The sequence below is a fragment of the Chinchilla lanigera genome, unplaced genomic scaffold (genome assembly GCF_000276665.1).
Source record: "Chinchilla lanigera isolate Chin_1 unplaced genomic scaffold, ChiLan1.0 scaffold00028, whole genome shotgun sequence".
NCBI classification, from domain to species: Eukaryota; Metazoa; Chordata; class Mammalia; order Rodentia; family Chinchillidae; genus Chinchilla; species Chinchilla lanigera.
Window position 1 is genome coordinate 5,769,639 of NW_004955429.1, and position 17,673 is coordinate 5,787,311.

Here is a 17,673-nt window from a genome sequence, read left to right on the forward strand (position 1 = left end):
TGGTCTTTTTTGAGACAGGGTCTCTCTATCCAGTTCAGGCTGGCCTTGAGCTCACTTTGTAGCCCAGGCTGGCCTTGAACTCCCAAAGATCCTCCTGCCTCAGCCTCCTGAATACCGGGATTACAGGTGTGCGTCACTATGCCTGGTGCTAAAGGTTGTCTTGATGAGCAGATTTTATGCCATTGATTTTTTTTTCTTTGTTTTTGGTGTAGGGGATCAAACCTTAGGGCTTTATACGTTCTAAGCAAGTGCTGCATCCCTAGCCCCTGATCCTTTTTTAATTTCATTGTTTAAAGGCAATAAAGACCATTAAAGTCTTCTATTTCTTCTTATTTTTCAGTGATATTGTTACATGAATGTGTCAACTCATGAGTTTTACAAAATGATTGGCATAATGTTATTCTTTTTTTACTACATGTGTGCAATACATAATGTTTCCATTCCTTGTGTGGAATTGGTCTGTGTATGCAGCACACCTCCATTCTTTTTTTCTTTTCTTTTCTTTCTTTTTTTTTTTTTTTTTTTTTGGTACCAGGAATCAAACTCAGGACCTTGCACTTGACATGCAGGAGCTTGTGCCTTTTGAGCTATATGCCCGGCTTCATTCCTTTATTCACCCATCTCCCCTCTCTTCTCTCCCCCCTCCCTCCACCTCTTCATCCCCTTCCCTCTGGAGAAAGATCTATCTTCCTACTTCCTATTTTATATCTTTCATTTTGCTCTTTATTTATAATTTGGGTTTCTCATATAAGAGAAACTAGGCAAAATTCAAAGCTTGTGTGTCTGATTTATTTCACTTAACATTATGGCCTCAAGGTTCATCCATTTTCCTACAAATGACTTAAATTTATCTTTCTTTATGGAAGGGTAGTACTTGAAAGCATGTAAATGCCACATTTTCTTTACCCATTTATCTGTTGGGTAGATAGGCTGCTTCCAAGATTTAACTATTGTAAATTGTGCTACCATAAATATGGGTATTGCTGTGTCACTGTAATATGATGTCTTTAACTGTTTGAGGGAGGATACCTAGAATGAGAACAGTGAGTCAAATGGAATTTCTAGTTCAGTTGTCTGAAGAATCTCCACACTGATTTCCATAGTGGCTGAGCTAGTTTACATTCCCACCAACAGTGTAGAAGGTTCTTCTCTCCCCTCAGCCTTGCCAGCGCTTGTTGTTATTTGATTTCTTGAGAATGGCCGTTCTTTCTGAGGTAAGATGGAATCTCCACATTGTTCTATTTTGCATTAGTGGCCAGCATGTGGAGCATTTCTTCATGCACTTATTGGCCCTTTGTGCTTCCTCTGTGAAGTGTCTATTCATTTCACTTGCCTATTTTTTGATTCTTAAAGGTGGATATTAGTTTCCTATTGCTGTTGTAAAAAATTACTACTACCTTAGTGGCTTAAGACAACACAGATTTATTACCTGACATTCTGGAGATCAGAAGTCCAAAATGATTCTCACATGGTTAAATTTTTGAGGTGTTGCTGGGACTGTTCCTTTTAAAGAATCCTAGGTAATGAGTTCCTTGCCTCTTTCAACTTTTAAAGACTACTGATCCCAGTCCAGCCTCTGCTTCCCTCACCACTGGGTCTTCCCCTTTACCTACTTTGATCCTCCTGCTCCCTTCCTAAAAAAGACTTCCTTACTGGGTAATTAAATTAGACCCAGAGATAGTCCTGAATAATCACTCTGCCTTAAAATCCTTAACTTATTTACCTATATAAAGTTCCCTTTATTATGTTAGGCAACATCCCCCCAGGGGCCAGAGATCCAAAAGCAGATATTTTGGTGGAAGGCATATCCAACTTGCCAGTAAATCTTCTGGCTCCCAAATATTTATGCCTGTCTCACATGAAAAATGCAGTCACCTCATCCTGAGGTACTCCCGAGTGTCAGCCCTATACAGTGACAACTAATTCCACAGTCTTATCTAAGTGTCCTTAGCTGAAAGGCCCCAATTGTCACGATCTAAACTAGATAGTGAGGCTCTGATTATAATCCATTCTGAGACAAAATTGCTCTCATGTATAGACTTGTGAAGCTATAGAACAGATTATTTGCTCCCAAATATAACGATGGGATGGCCATTTCATTGACATAAATGTCAATAACAGTTATAGACATTCTTAGAGGGGGGAAAATGAATCTTTAGTCCAAACAATGTTGAAATCCAGAATGACAAACTCCATTAGATTTCAGGGCCTGGAAATAATTCTCTGTGACTCAAGACATTGCCCTCTAGACCCACAGCATCAGTCACTGAGTTTTCCTACTTCCCCATGAAAGACAACATCTTTGCAACTGGGTTGTTTTATTAGTTGGTTTCTGCTTATCAAATTTTTGAATCCAAGAGCCTTCTTTGTCATCTCAAGCCATACTAGCAGTATTTTTGCTGATATAACATGCTCAAAATCCTGTGGTCCTGCCTTCTATGCCCTGGGAAGTTACTCCATTAGATAGAACTATCCTTTTCTGGTCTTTCCTAGATAATCCCAGCTCCATTTTGGACTCTTAGTAAGGTAGCTGAGGGAACTCACGAGCCACATGTCTAACCTCTACAAAGAGACTTTTATGTGACTGAGTGCTGCGATTTTATTAATTTATTTATATTTATTTATTTATGCTGGTGATCAGACCCAAGGCCCCGTGCAATGGTAGGCAAGTGTTCTGTCACAGAACTACAGCTGCCCCCAGCCAGCTCCTGCTATCTTTTTTTCCTTCCAAGGTACTAGGAAAAAGTTATCTCACCATGCCCTTGCTTCCTCTCCAGAGTGTTCTGTGCTAACAGAATGGTCTAATGTTAGCAGCATTAGGCTGGGGATTTAGCTCAGCGGCACAGCACCTGCCCGGTAAGCGTGAGGTTGTGAGTTTGATTCCCCGTACTGGGGGGCAATAGATAGAAGCAGCATTTGCAGCTGGGACAGACTGAGAATTTCCTAAATTGGAGCTATATTTGTAGTCTTTTAGTCAAATGTAGTCCTTTTTATTTTTGATGCTGAATTTCTTGAATCTTAAATCAAGAGAGCCCTTTCCTGTGTCTGCTGCATTTCTTTGATGCAATCTTTGATGATTTCATTTCTGATAGAGTAAAATACCCCAGTCCCATCTTGCACACTAATTTCCTTAAATCTAGAAAGAGCCATTTCTGAAAGATGCTCTGGCTCATTTTAGTGAGAAATATTTCTTAACCCACAGTCTAGATGCGAGGAGTACTCACTGACATAATTACTATGCCCTTTCACGGTTGGCTAATAAGTTCTTTTAAATGGGAGAAATAAAAAGTTCTTCCTGATATTTTTACTTTTTGTTTGGTAATACTGAACATTTTTGACGTGGCTTTTAGTAATACTTACTTGCTTTACTATATGATATATAATATATTTTTTTTTCATTTTATGGTTTCTTTTGTTTCAGCTTTCATGCACTTAAGAATGAGATGTTTACCAGGCACACACTGTTTCGTCAGTTTGCAATACTTGCTGATACATCCTTCAATTATGTTGTAAGTACATATAATGTTTAGGTACTATTTATCTCTTCAAAAACATATGTCTATTTTTTTTCTGCTCTTATTTGTAATTTACTGAGCTCCTGTCATTATAAACTCTGGAGATATGCATGGCAGTCACTCTACTAGATGCCAGGGCATAAGACAAAGTGCTTAGACCCAAAGAGTTCAGTCCATCATGAGTTATAGATATGCAAATAAATCACTACAATGCAATATGGTTGAGCTATCAATGAGGCAAATGCAAATGTCAGAGAAGGAGTGGCTCATTCTGGCTGGGAGTATCTGTCGTATGTCTATTTTAGGTGATGGATAAAATATTGGGAAATATCCAAGATTCAGGCTCAAATATCTAGTCACTTCTGAAGGAGAAAAGGAGATAAGTACTAAGTGCCTCATTTTTTATACTAAATGTTGTACTTGTTAACTTTTCATCACTGTAACAAAACACTTGAGACAAACCTCCTTCATAAGAGAAGAGTTTTAAAGGGCTCACAGTTATAGATATTCAAAGTCCAAAAGCATTCACAGGCTTGTGGCAAAGGCTTTCCCTTGACTATGTCATCTCATGGCATAAAATAGAAGTATGTGTTAGAACAAGTGATTGTATCTTGAACCAATGTTTTAGTTACTTCCCCATTACTGAGACGCAATTCCCAACACCACAACTCAGAGGAGGAAAGTTTCAAAGTTGTTGTAGCTCACAGTTTGTAGAGGTTTCGGTCCATAGTTGGCTGGCTCCAAGGCAGGGTAGCATGGAAGAGGGGGTATGGTAGAGAAAAATCCTTCCTGGCAGGGCAGGCAGGAAAAAGAACCATCAGGGAGGAGGAAGGAGGAGATAGACCCTTTTGGGCCACGCCCTCAGTGACCCACCTCCTTCAATCAGGCTTCACTTCCGAACATAAGGTTTAGCTCTAAACTCATCAGTACATTAATGCACTGATGAGTATCACACCCTTGATCCAATCACCTCCCAGAAGCCCCACCTATGAGCACAGGAAGCTTTGTGGGAACATCTAGATATAAACCATAATAGCCAGGAAGTGGAGAGAACAGGAGGAACCAGGTATGCACCTTATTAGTACCTCTCTCAGGAGAACTCAACGGATCCCATGGGAATTATCTCCTGGGCTACACCCCCAAAGACATAATGACCTCAACCTAAGCCACCAGCTCTTAAAAATCCTGCCACCTCCCAGTAGCACACTCTAGGAACAAAGCCTCCAGTGTGTGAACCTTAGGGGGACACAACTATATCCAAGCCACAGCGGAGGTCATCTGGAGACAAGGTCCAACTCAGCAGTAGGCTATTATTAGCCTGTTTGATCTACTGCTTTCCTTCAGGGGTCCTGCTTGTAAAGCTAAGTGATGCCTGGTGTAGAAACAGATACGGTAAGTCTCAGCTGATAACTTGGCATGAACCTCAGCGAGCTTCTGGATGATGCTAAGTTTTCTGAAGACAAGTGAGCTTTGTGAGAAAGGGCACAAGAAACATAAGATGTGGGATTTGGCTTCCAGAGGAATACAGTCAAAAGTTACTTCTTTAAAACATGCTTTTAACATTTGTCCCTTTCAGACAACCTTTTAAATTTAAGTGACTGCAGATCAAAGAACTTAAGTACACTGGCAAGAAAACATTAAATGAATTTGTATGTTTAACTAAATTCATAGTCATCTGCATCTTGCTGAAGATTTTAATGATTGACTTCCTCGAAATGTTTGAAAGTTGGTCTACACTGAAGGAATACGTACTGTCTTTCTTCCCCTGTTGGCTTTTCTTCCTCTTGCTTGATGGCTACAAATTCAGTTGGAGTAATCCTTATTTTAGATATTTAAGCAGCTGGACAAATAAAATATTGGCAGAAGCATGAGAAGGCTGTGCCACTCAAAATCAGATGTTTTAGTTTTTGTCACTGGCAAAATTTTATGATTCAAATTTGAATTGTCAAAGTTTTATGAAACAGACTTCTAAATATCAAAATTATTCAAGCAGATTAGTAGTTCCAGTCTTTTTTTCTTGAGCAAAATCTTGTTCTCATCCTTAAATCCTTCTACAATTCATGGAGGAAGGGTGGTGTGCCACTGCTTGCTGAATTCAAAGTTATGAATCCTTATCTGTACACCCACACAGTATATTGGCACATGACATGCTCATCAGGGAAAGTAGCATATGAAAAACAAACAGAGAGAGAAAGAGAGTGAGCCAGTATGTGAATTCTGAATACAACAATATTGTCTCTTGGTTTCCTGATCTCTGGGTACTCATCCATCTTGCAAAAACTTCTTGAGTACCAGTCTATACCAAACACCATACTACCTGCTGGCAATAAATTAGCGGACAAGGACAAGTATGGCCCCTCCTTTTATAGACTGCAAATTGCATGAGATAGCAGACTGGTTCGTTTTAGAAACTTTTTGCTTGCAGAGCTTGGAATAGTATCTGGCCTATAGTGTAAGAAAGATGGACATTTATAGGGAAACATCACACTTTAAATTTAAAATTTGAACATGTTATAAAATAAAAGGTTTACATTTGCTTACTAAGATGTATATTTTATGTACAGCAAAATATACAAATATTAAGTATATCAGTTGAGGTTTGGCCTATGTAGTCATCATCCAAAGCAAGGTATAGAATATTTTTATGATCCATAAAAGTTCTCTCACATCCCTCTCCAGACAATTCAGTGCCCCCATCTCCCCACCAAATAAGCATTGCTGTGGTTTTTTACTTTATTCATTTATTTAGTTTTTGGTGTTGGGGCTTGAACCCAGGACCTCTAGACAAGTGCTCTGTCACTAAGCTACATCCCCAGAGCACTGCGTGTATTCTCTGATCTATTCTACACAGTGAAGTATTTTATCCATCCATGTTATTCTGTGTATACATCACAGTTTTCCTTTATGTTGCTGATTAGTATCCTATTGTACAAATAGAACATAATATATGTGTTCATTAGTCCCATATTAGACACCTGAACTGTTTTCTAGTTAGGAGCTATTATGAAAAAGCTATGATAAACATTTGTGGAATATATCCTCATATTTCCCAAGTAAGTGAGGACTGGCTTGGATCAGAAGTGTGTATGCTTAACTTTATAAGAGACTGCCATTTTTCCTAGGTGACTTTCATTTTACTCTTCCATTAGTAAAGATTGAGAGTCCCAGTTGCTACATATCCTTGCTAACTTGATGTTGTCAGTATTTAAATTGTAGCCATTCCAAAATGGTATCTCATTGAAGCTTTAATTTCCATTTTCCTAATGATTGCTGGTATTAGGCATCTTTTCAAGTGCTTATTGGCCATTTTTAGACCTTTAGTGAAGGAGCTGTGCCATATTTTTTCAATGTTGGTAAAATAAATGTAAAAAATTTACTATCTTAACCACTGTTAGGGTTACTTTTCTCTCATTGCTGAGACAAAATACCCAACACCCAAAGTTAAGGAAGGAAAGGCTTATTTAGCTCACAGTTTGTACAGGTTTCTTTCAGCTCATAGTCAGCTGGTTCCAGGTAGGGTAGCATGGCAGAGGGGTAACTGTTCATGGTGACAGAAGACAACAAAAGCAACAAGAGCAAAAGGAGGAAACAAGCCTCTTTCTCATCCCTTATACTGTATGTAGGCCACCCGCCCTAGAGCAGGTGTAGCAGGGTGTAGCAGGGTGTAGCACTCATACCTCCATCCCAGCACTAGACAATGAACCAATTACGAACTCTAGATTCTGCCTCCAAAAGGCCCAGCAGCCTTCATGACCACATGAGACTTTGGGGGGACATCCAGGCATAAACCATAACAACCACCATTGTGTGTTAAGTATAGTACATTCACATTGTTCAGCCACACTTCAGAACTCATTATCTTACAAAACTGAAATTCTATGATTATTAAGCAATGACTCCCCATAGCCTTTCTCTGTGCTAGTGTCCATTTTAAAATGTTATTGAGTTTTAGTATTTTGTTATATATTCAGGATATGTCTTTTCTCACTGTATAGTTTTTCTTCCCAGCATCCTTTAAAGATCAGAAGTTTTTAATTTTAATGAATATGAATTTAGCTCCTTTTCCTGAAGCAAATTGTATTTTCTATTGCTGTGACTGTATCTCACACTGCACATATACTGCTGGTGATATAATTTTGATCTTCCTTTTCCTATTGAAATTTACTGATTTCTGTGTTCTAGATTAAAGAGTGTGTATGTATGAGTCTATTTCTAAACACACTGTTCTATTCCATTCATTTATCAGTTTGCCAATAACACACTGTCTTAATAGTTTTATAGTAAAAGGCAGTATAAATCCTTTGATTTTTTTTATTCTTCTTCTTCAGGATTGTCTTGACAGTGCTCTATTCTTAGTAATTAATGAATTTTGAGAATTAGTAAATCTATATCTAAAAAAGTTGATAGGACTTTATTGGGATTTTGTTGAATTGTAGTTTTTAAGTGTCTTCAACCAGTAATTTATCATATTTGGTCTAAAAATAAATCAGTAGCAAAGATTTCTTAATTCATGAAGCAGTGCCCTGTGGCAAGCTGGTACACACAGTTGTCCAGAAAAACTTCACTACTATTCTAGTTTTTGCTTTGCTTTTCCACTTAGCTCCCTTTGTATCATTACACCAGTCATTACTGAGGATCCAAGTGCAGAGTGGGTGAGGTCGTCTTGTTAAACTGGACACCTGGTATGAGCCCTGGTTTTTGCCCTCCGTTCTTCCTAAGTCACAAAACCTTTGACAACTCTTGCCTGTATCCATTAATTTGGCAAATGCCCTCACAGTAAAAGGGAGCTACAAGACAAGAACCTTGGATTTCCATCTTCATTTAGTTTTAGAACTGAGTGTTCTTGATTTTTTTACCATCAGTTCATGGTTACCTTGAAGAAAATAAGAAATAAAAGTCTTGTTTGGATTTAAATTCAACTCCTGTGTCCTATTTACTAGTAATTTTCTGTATCGCATCCTTAAGACCTTTGCAGGCCATCTCAGCTCATGCCTTTCTAGAGTCTCCTGCATTTGTTTCTTGGAAACCACATATTCTTGTACTCATGTCTGGGACCAAAGAAAAAGTTTTATAAAGTTTTCATTGCAACCAAATAATAGATCATTTTAAAAAGTAAATGCTCCCCATGATTGATTAATTCTCTTTTTTTAAACTTATTCCACAGTTTTTTCAGGGTTTCCATTTTTTTATTCTTTTCTCATCCTTGGCAGGATAAAAATATATAGAAATACAGGGTTATCACCTGCATCCTCTTATATATTTCCTCAGTAGCTCTTTCACATTCACAGTTAAAGCAGAGTTAGATGGTCTCATGTGACATGTTAAAGTAGCAATGTTGGAAGTGATGAGGAAGAAATGGGATGCACCAATGCAGTGAAACAGGATAGGAAGTGATTGCAGTGGTGCAGGTGAGGGATAATGGTGGCTTGGACCACCTTGGGAAAGTAGATGGTAAAATTGGTCAGATGTCTGCCTGGGATACTATACAGTACTTGAAAGCAATAGATTCTACATACAGATAGTAAGATGTATGCATCTTTAAAAATTTGCAATTGGTAACTGAAGGAAGGCACACATAAAACATGTTTTTTTTTTATTTTAAATCTAAGATGTGCTCAACACAAGCTCAAGACTTTATGTCACTAAAAGAGAAAAACTTCTGCACACTACACTGTGACAATCTTCTATTGCAAGATGCATCCCAGTTTTAGGGGTGTCAAAATATCAACAGACTGACTTTAGAATCAAGAAGATAGGATGTCACATAATACCATTAACATAAATAAAAATACATGATGAAATTTCACATTTTGCAAGGTCATATTCAAATAAAATGTACATATCAAATATTTAAGTAGTTTCTTTTGGAAGGGAACAAGAAGGGAATGAAATCAGGTTATGGAAGTAAGAAAAAACATGCAAACATATGTGCATGCATGTATAAAACCCTGTATGCACCACTATAAAACTACATACAAACCAACAAGAGAGAAGCCTTGAATAGGAAAAATCTCATAAGTCCCAAGCTATGCACATGGACCTTAGACCTTTTTCTGGTAAGCATGCTTAGTGAACCTTTGATTCTTTTCCTGCTTTGTATATATGTGCATGGGGAGGGTCTCTATGTGTGTGACTGGGGATAGAACCGAGGCCATTGCACTGAACTACATTCCCAGCCCTTTTTTATTTTTTATTTTGCTGCAGGCTCTCAATAAATTGCTAAACTGTGAAATCTGAGCTCAAACTTGCAATCCTCCTGCCTTGGGGTGCTGAGGATTACAGGTGTGCACCATCATTCCTGGCTTCACGTGCATATTTTTATGTCACAGTTTGCTTTGCACTGTATGATGTTGGTAGCAATTCTGTTTGCATGCTGCTGCTTCTGAACTCCTACAAGAATTTTTTGTTTTTGTTTTTTATCGTTTAGTTCTTGGGAAACAGGACACCATTGTTGAAGCTCTCAGTAGCTTGGTGGTGCTGGGGGTGACCTTGTGGTTCCTCACCAGTTAGAAGTATGGTTATCCCAGCATATCTGAGGGGAATTGATTCCTAGATACCAAGATCCTTGAATTCTCACTTTCTTTATAAAAAAAAATTGTAGCATTTGCATGCATCCTCCTGTACACTCTTAGTCATCTTTATGTCATCTAAAGATGACATAGAATGTCTAATTAATGTTAAGTGCAATGTAAATATTTGTCATACTATATTGTTTATGGAATAATGACAAGAAGAAAAGTCTGTGTATGTCCATAACAGAAGTATTCGGGTTTGGGGTTTTTTTGTTGTTTTTTTTTTTTTTTTTTTATCTGTAATTGTCGGAACCTGTAGAAGCAAAACCAGTAGATAGAGGACCAACTTGTAGTAAACTCCAAGTCATAAGGGCAGTCAGAAGGAAGTAGAATCAGAGAGACACTGAGGAAAACATTTTTTTCTTGACTTTTTTTCTCACTGTATACTGAATAAAGAATGGGACCCTTCCTGTTGCATTCGTATTTGAGCAAATAAGTTAGGAATGTCAAGGAGTGTCATATCTTGGTTGACTGAAGGGTAGAGAACACTGACATCAATTTGATTTGACTTTTGTTTCACCTTTTATGTCTTTCAGAAATCGAACCCCTTATTTGTGCAGTCTAAAGCAAACTTGACGGATACCACATCTCCTCCAGCTAGTCATTTCCCTTCAGTAGGTAGATTTATTTCCTCCAGTAAACATTTAAGCAGTCAATACTACTCAACTTCAATAAACTTTTTGGTTTACCTACAGATAGACAAGAGGCATGTGGACACAATGAATGATCAAGCATCTTCATCAAAAGGTAAGAAGGGGCTGGAGATGTAGCTCAGTGGTAGAGCACTTGCCTAGCATGCTCAAGGTCCTGGCTTCTACTGCCATTACAACAAAAGATGAAAAGAAGGGAAGAAATGGAAGGGAGAAGAAGAAGAGAAGGAAGAAGAGAAGGAGGTGAGAATATAATTTAAAAAGAAATTCACACAGAATGGGTGCTTGGTCGAGATTAACTTGGCTTTTCCTTTGTCACCCTAAGATACTTATTTGGTAACATGAGTAAACACATGACTTTTTAAAAAGCCAATTTATAAAACCAATGTACAGAAAAGCTGAATAAAAGAATACTTAGTGTTGTGTTTCTGAATACTGACTGGTGCTAACTAAAGTGAACTTAGTCATACTTTATAATAATCAGAAACTGTCTCCGTTGGAGCCTCATTTTATCTTTATTTAATGGCCAGCAAACCTCAAGTTCTTGTTACATTCTTATTTTTCTACTTGAATAATGAGGAGAAAAGTACAACTATTTCTAACAGCTTTATTTCCTTTAAGAGGCTTCAAATTGAATTTTTTAAAAACTGGGAGAGCCTTTGTCTACAAGTGTCTGTAAGACTCTTCTCTAAACTTTGAAAACCAAGATAACAAGCCTATTATAGTAGCTGCATAGTCATCTATACTATAGGCAATCCAGCTTGGAGTGTTCAGGGGCAGGGTGATTATGTGACTGGGAGAAATTCATCATTTAAAGCACATCCACTAATAATAGGCTGTAGTGAAGTTGACAAAATATGACATTGTTAGTTTCAATTGTTACTATTGATCTTAATCAAAGAGTATCAGTAATTTGCTAGTCATATCTGGAAATATTCACCAGTAGGCTTTGTTAATGGATCTTTATATAAAGGAGAAGTGTGTGATAAGAACTCTTCACAGTAAAATGTTTTACTTTTTACAACCTTCAGCAGAAATATGAAGAATTCCTTTTCCTCTGAACATTTGTCCATTGTTTTTCTATGATGGATAATACTGGTTTGACAGGTGCCTACAAAGGTATAAAAAATCTTTCAGCAATCATAGTGCTGGCTGCTTCCCTGAGCTCATGTTGAGATTACAGTGTTGCTGATACTAGACTCCACAGCATGTATCTGCTAGCACAGGAAGCCACTATCTTTAAAGGTATCAGCATTTAAATAACTGATCAAATTTGTTGAGATGTTAGAAGTTCCAACACATACAGAAATGTAGTTATTTCTAAAACATCTTGATGTATTCATGATTAATCACAAAAATGTGAATTGGTATTTTGAATCTGTGCCTAGCTAAGATTTTCAATATAAAGTTTAATTAACCACAGTATTTCATTCCCTAAAGTTCAGTTGAGTATTTTGCATCCAAAGTTGACTTTCCCCAGTCAAGTAACCCATTTTTCAAAGGTCCAGTTGAAGTATCACAAAGAACTCTGAGGGGCACCTGACAGGAGGTGACCCCTGCTGAAACAAACTCTCCTATTTCTTGTCCCTGATGTTGCAAAATGTAGTTATCTCCACTCTATCTCAGAAAATCCTCCCTAGATTCATTAGTTTCCCTTTTTCCTTACTATAACATTGAATAGGAATGCTTTTTATGACCCATAATTTTTCAGTCTACCACAAAGCCCATGAGTCTACATATTAATCTGCATTGTAAGTGGAAATGTCCACAGTGAAGGCCTCTGAATGGAAGGAACCCTGAGGCTTTTTTCTATGAGACCTCCAATACAAAAACAAAAAGCAAAAAAAAAAAAGAGAAATAAATCTCTAGTACAACTTTGACACATCATGTTCTTCCCTCTGAAGATAGTGTTGGGAAATAAACCAGTTCACAAAAGTTTTTGGTAAATTAATCTCAGTTCATCCAAAATTTGCTAGGAATAAAATTTATATTTTTATTGAATAAAAACAAAGGAATACAGGAGGAAAAGTGAATTACTAACTTATCAGGGTGGAGAAGGATGATAAAAGAATCTCTTGGTCAGAAAGCAGCCTTTAATAGTCCCGGCTTGTGTGTGGTATGCGTGACAGTCACCCGTGTTCATGAATACATTCTAAAGAGATGTTGGCTACATGCATGGTATTAATATCTATCTGACTTACAAACGAATCCTTATTATTTTCTATAACGGGGATGTAACATATCTCATAATAGACCCCCAAACTAAACTCTTTAAAGTCACTGTTGGTTTTGTTCCGTTTCTTAAAAGTATGCAAATATAATATTCATGTTCAAAATATCCTTTTGAACATTATCTTCTCTGAGTCCCCATTGTTAGATCAAAGAAAAAAGTCCTTAGTTGTACCTTCACACCACGAAATAACTTTTAAGAGTATCACAGTCCTGGGTGTGGTGATGCACAGCAGTAACTCTAGCACTCTGGGAGGCTGAAGCAGGAGGATCACAAGTTCAAGTCCAGCCCCGGCTATTTATCAAGACCCTGTCTCAAAATAAAGAATAAAAAGAGACTGGGGATATAGCTTGGTTAGAAGGCCCTGGGTTTGATCCCCAATACCGCAAGAGCAACAACAAAAAAGTGTTATAGCTAATGTGTAGCGAGCATGGGTAAGATTCTAAATGCCCCTGGGGCTTTAGCTCTAATTCTCACCAAAACGCTATGAGACAGGTCCTCTGGCCTTTTCTCATTTTACAGATGAGATCATTGATGACAGTGAGGTTCAGTAAAATGCCAGGCTATACTGCACATAGTGCAGCAGAGCTCTCCAAATCCCACAGAAGACCTGTGCCATCCGCACTCAATTAGATCGACTTCCCTAGAGCACTGGTGACCTCATGATGACCTCACACACGAAAACACAAGCTGTGACAATGTCACAAAGCAGTGGGCTGTGGGGTGGACAGATCCCAAGGATCTGCTCACTCCCTAGGTACCCGCCCCTCAGGGCCTGCTGCTACGTAAACCCCACCTCATGGGCTTGTCCCAAGGATTAAATGAGATAGTACATGCAGCTAGCTTGCTAACCTCTCCGTCTACTTTTCTTCTGAACTGTTGCTAATATAATCCCAGAACAAACTCTGGCAAATCTACTTTTCACCCACCATGGGAGTTCAATGATGCCAGAAGAACTGAGCTTGTAAATTAAGAATAGTCTTAGTCTCTCCTGTGCTTTTTTAATCTCTGATGTTCTACAGGCATGAGTAAAAGTCAAACCCAGCATTAATATCAAAACATACAGAATTCTGGAGAAAAGTAAATTAAAATATAATTTAAAACAAATATATCCTTTTAAAAATATAATTTAAAAGCCACTTGAAAATGGCTTTTTCTTATGTTACATACCCTGAAAAATTCTAAAGAGTACCACAGTCATTGGTGCCACAATAAAAAAATTTAAGAGATAAATAAATTCTGTTTAATATAAGGGTGCAAAAGTATTTGCAAGTTTTTACACAGTAGTAATTAGTTCAAGACAGTATAGGTAAGATTATTAATTTGTTTGCTATTTACGTGTGATAAAATTCGGAATCTGAGCCACCTATTGTCTCCCCCTGAGCGGCCATTGGGTTTATGTACTCAAGAAGACCTTTCTCACAGACCAGTAATTAGGTGCTATTGACATTGTAATCTTTGGAAATGCTCTTAATGAGCCCAAAAGACACGAATCCGCTAGATAAAACCTCAGAGTAACAGTGGCTCTTTAAGGCTCAGATATCAGTATCTGAAATGCAGGAGAAACCCAAACTCCAACCTAGATTACATTGTGTGGTTAATTTTCCAGGACTTCAGGGAAGACATGTCCAAGAGGGGACTGGAAAGGGTTTTAAAGAACAGTAGAATGATCACAATGTAGTCGGGGTAATTTAAGAACTTAGAAATTCTGGACCTGAAAAGTATTATTTGATATGTATATTTCCACCAAATTATAAAAGTAAATGTGAATTGAAAGTGGAGTTCAGTTGCGCTTGTTACATAGAAAAAGTAATTTTTAAAAATCAGAAAAAAAGCTGGAACTTAGATAAAACATAAAAAGAAATTTGAACCATAAGTAAAAATAAAATCCAACAAGGTAGTGTTGTTTCCGATATAGTTTCAAGACTATTAATCAATAATCAATGTAATTTGGAAGGTTTTCAAGGTCACATTTAAATGCAGATTTTATATTACCACATATATAAATAACATAATATCTTTTATGGTGTAATTCATAGCTATAAAAATGTTAGAAGGAATTAACCAATAAATTATGAGTTGAGTATCAGGACTAACATGATTTACTATGTATAGTATGTTAAGAAGTCAGTATACTAGTATATTAAGAAGTATATTATAGTGTATTAAGAAGTCAGTATTGGGGCTGGGGATTTAGCTCACCCGCACAGTGCCTGCCTGGCAAGCACAAGGTCATGAGTTTGATTCCTGGTACTGGAGAAAAACCAAAAAAAAAGGAAAAAAGAAGTTAGTACTATAGTGTATTAAGAAGTCTGTATTATAGTATATTAAGAAATCAGTATTATAGCATATTAAGAAATCTGTACTGTAATATATTAAGAAGTCTGCATTGCAGTGTATTAAATAGTCTGTATTATAGTGTATTAAGAAGTCAGTACTATAGTATATTAAGAAGTCTGTATTATAGTGTATTAAGAAATCAGTATTATGCTATGTTAAGAATTCTGTAATATAGTGTATTAAGAAGTCGGTATTATAGTATATTAAGAAGTTTGTATTAATGAAGTCACTGCCACCAACTTATCTACTACTTCCTCTTTGATCACTAATTACCTATTATTCAAATGCTATATTTCTAGGTTACAAATGTTATCATTGTCTTAGAGAATTGAGCTTATTTCTCTATGTCACCTTAGGAATTTTCCTTGTTTTTCATACCTATTGTGTACTTTGGGCGTGGAATTTAGGATACTAGATGGAGAATTAGTAGCTTAACTCTTTTTCTTTTTTTTTTTTTTTTTTTTTTTTTTTTTTTTTTTTTTTTTTTGTCTTTTTGAGACAGGGTCTCGCTGTGCAGTTCAGGCTGGCCTTGAGCTCACTTTGTAGCCCAGGCTGGTCTCAAACTCACAACAATCCTCCTGCCTCAGCCTCCCAAGTGTGCGGATTACAGGCATGCACCACCACGGCCAGCTCTGTAGCTTAACTCTTAATTCATCCTTGTAAATGCAGTGAATTCTTCATGGCATAGCAAAGGGTCAGAATGACCAATTGGATTAAAAAAATAATGAGACAAGTGAGAAGCTGTCTGACTAAAGCTGTGTCCATAGGGCAGAAAAGAAATTTTAAAATGTGACAAATGAAAAGGAAAGATAACCCAGTGTTTTGAAAAAACACTGTTAATTCATTTATGAAATAGATAGGTCAGTAATGACTGAATATGTAAGATTATAAAAATTTTGTAGAAAACGTTCAAAATTAATATATATTAAAATGTCCTTTATTAATTTGATATATTGTCTTCTATTGACTCAGCCTAGTGATATTTTTTCCTTGCTAGGGATTGAATCCATGGCCTTGCACCTTTCAGGCAAACACGCTACCCCCGAGATACATCCCAGCCCCATAGTGATACTCTTAAAGGCTTATAAACAATATCTTGTTTAACAATCTCTCTAAGCACGGTTATTATTCCCACACTTGGTGCTCAGTAGTCTCCAAAATGAGACACAAGACAAGAATGCTGCCTAGTGCCTGTTATTACCTCAGTTCTTCGGCCAGGAGTTGGATTCTGCAGCCTCTCTGGACCCTGGGACCAATGCTTCCATCTCAAACTTCAGCTACCTGATTGCAGCCTAATACAGTGGCTACCTAAGAGGCATTTAAACTGTACAAACATGTACAGTAGTAACAAAATATCAAGCAAAGGTTTAGCACAAAATATTAATTTTTAAAATTTCAGCATGGTTCTCTTGGGCTGGGGAATAGGTAACTCAGTGTTAGAACACATTTGCCTAACACACATAGGCCCCTATATTCAATCTCTAGCATTGGTTAAAAAAAAGTGGGAGAGGCCGGGCGTGGTGGCTCATGCCTGTATTCCAAGCACTTGGGAGGCCAAGGCAGGAGGATCCTTGTGAGTTCGAGACCAGCCTAGGCTACAGAGTGAGCTAAGGCCAGCCTGAACTGCAAAATGAGACCCTGTCTCAAAAAGACAAAAAAAAAAAAAAAAAAAAAGTGGGGGAAATTCTGTTACAGAAATAACAAACTGTTATAGGATTTGGCATATAGATTCGTACAAATCCATGAACTTGTCAACTGTTCCTTTGAGGCTGATATGGTATCTTTGTATATGAGAGATAGGACATTATTATTATTCCCATTCCTTTCAAATGTTAGAACCCCTAGTTTGGAAACTGAGATTTAAAAAGTGGGTACTTGTCTTAGTTACTTTTCTCATTGCTGAGACAAAATACCCAACGCCCAAAGTTAAAGGAGAAAAGCTTTATTTGACTTCCAGGTTGTAGAGCCTCAGTTGATAGTAGGCTGGCTCCAAGGCAGGGTGGTGTGGCCGAGTAGCATCACAGAGGAGAAACAGTCTATGGCAGACTAGGGAAGGCAGCAATCAGCAAGAAAGTGACCAGCAACAAGCAACAACAATCTTTCAGTCCTTTATATTACATCCGGGCTCCATGCCTGTAGGGGACGTAGAACTCACACTCAGAGTGAACCTTCCCATTGTGTATACTCAGAACTCTGGCAAACCAATCAGTGGACTAATTTAGTAATCCACACCCTTGATCCTAGCATCACATCATTTAATCCCAGCATCACACACTCTAGATCCAGTCATCTCTGAAAAGCCCCACCTATGACCTCTGAAGCTTTGGAGGGACATCTAGACATAAGCTGTAACAGTATTGGTACCT

General features: G+C 37.6%; 1 protein-coding gene across 1 annotated transcript in view; it reads left to right on the forward strand.

Annotated features, from left to right (window-relative positions):
• The window catches only part of LOC102011029 (chromosome unknown open reading frame, human C10orf67), a 124,214-nt gene that overhangs the window by 95,563 nt on the left and 10,978 nt on the right, over positions 1 to 17,673 (forward strand). The window contains exons 15-17 of the mRNA XM_013515364.1: positions 3,422 to 3,509; positions 10,624 to 10,701; positions 10,783 to 10,834. Coding sequence (XP_013370818.1) covers positions 3,422 to 3,509; positions 10,624 to 10,701; positions 10,783 to 10,834 — 218 coding nt within the window. The remainder of the gene's footprint in view (positions 1 to 3,421; positions 3,510 to 10,623; positions 10,702 to 10,782; positions 10,835 to 17,673) is intronic.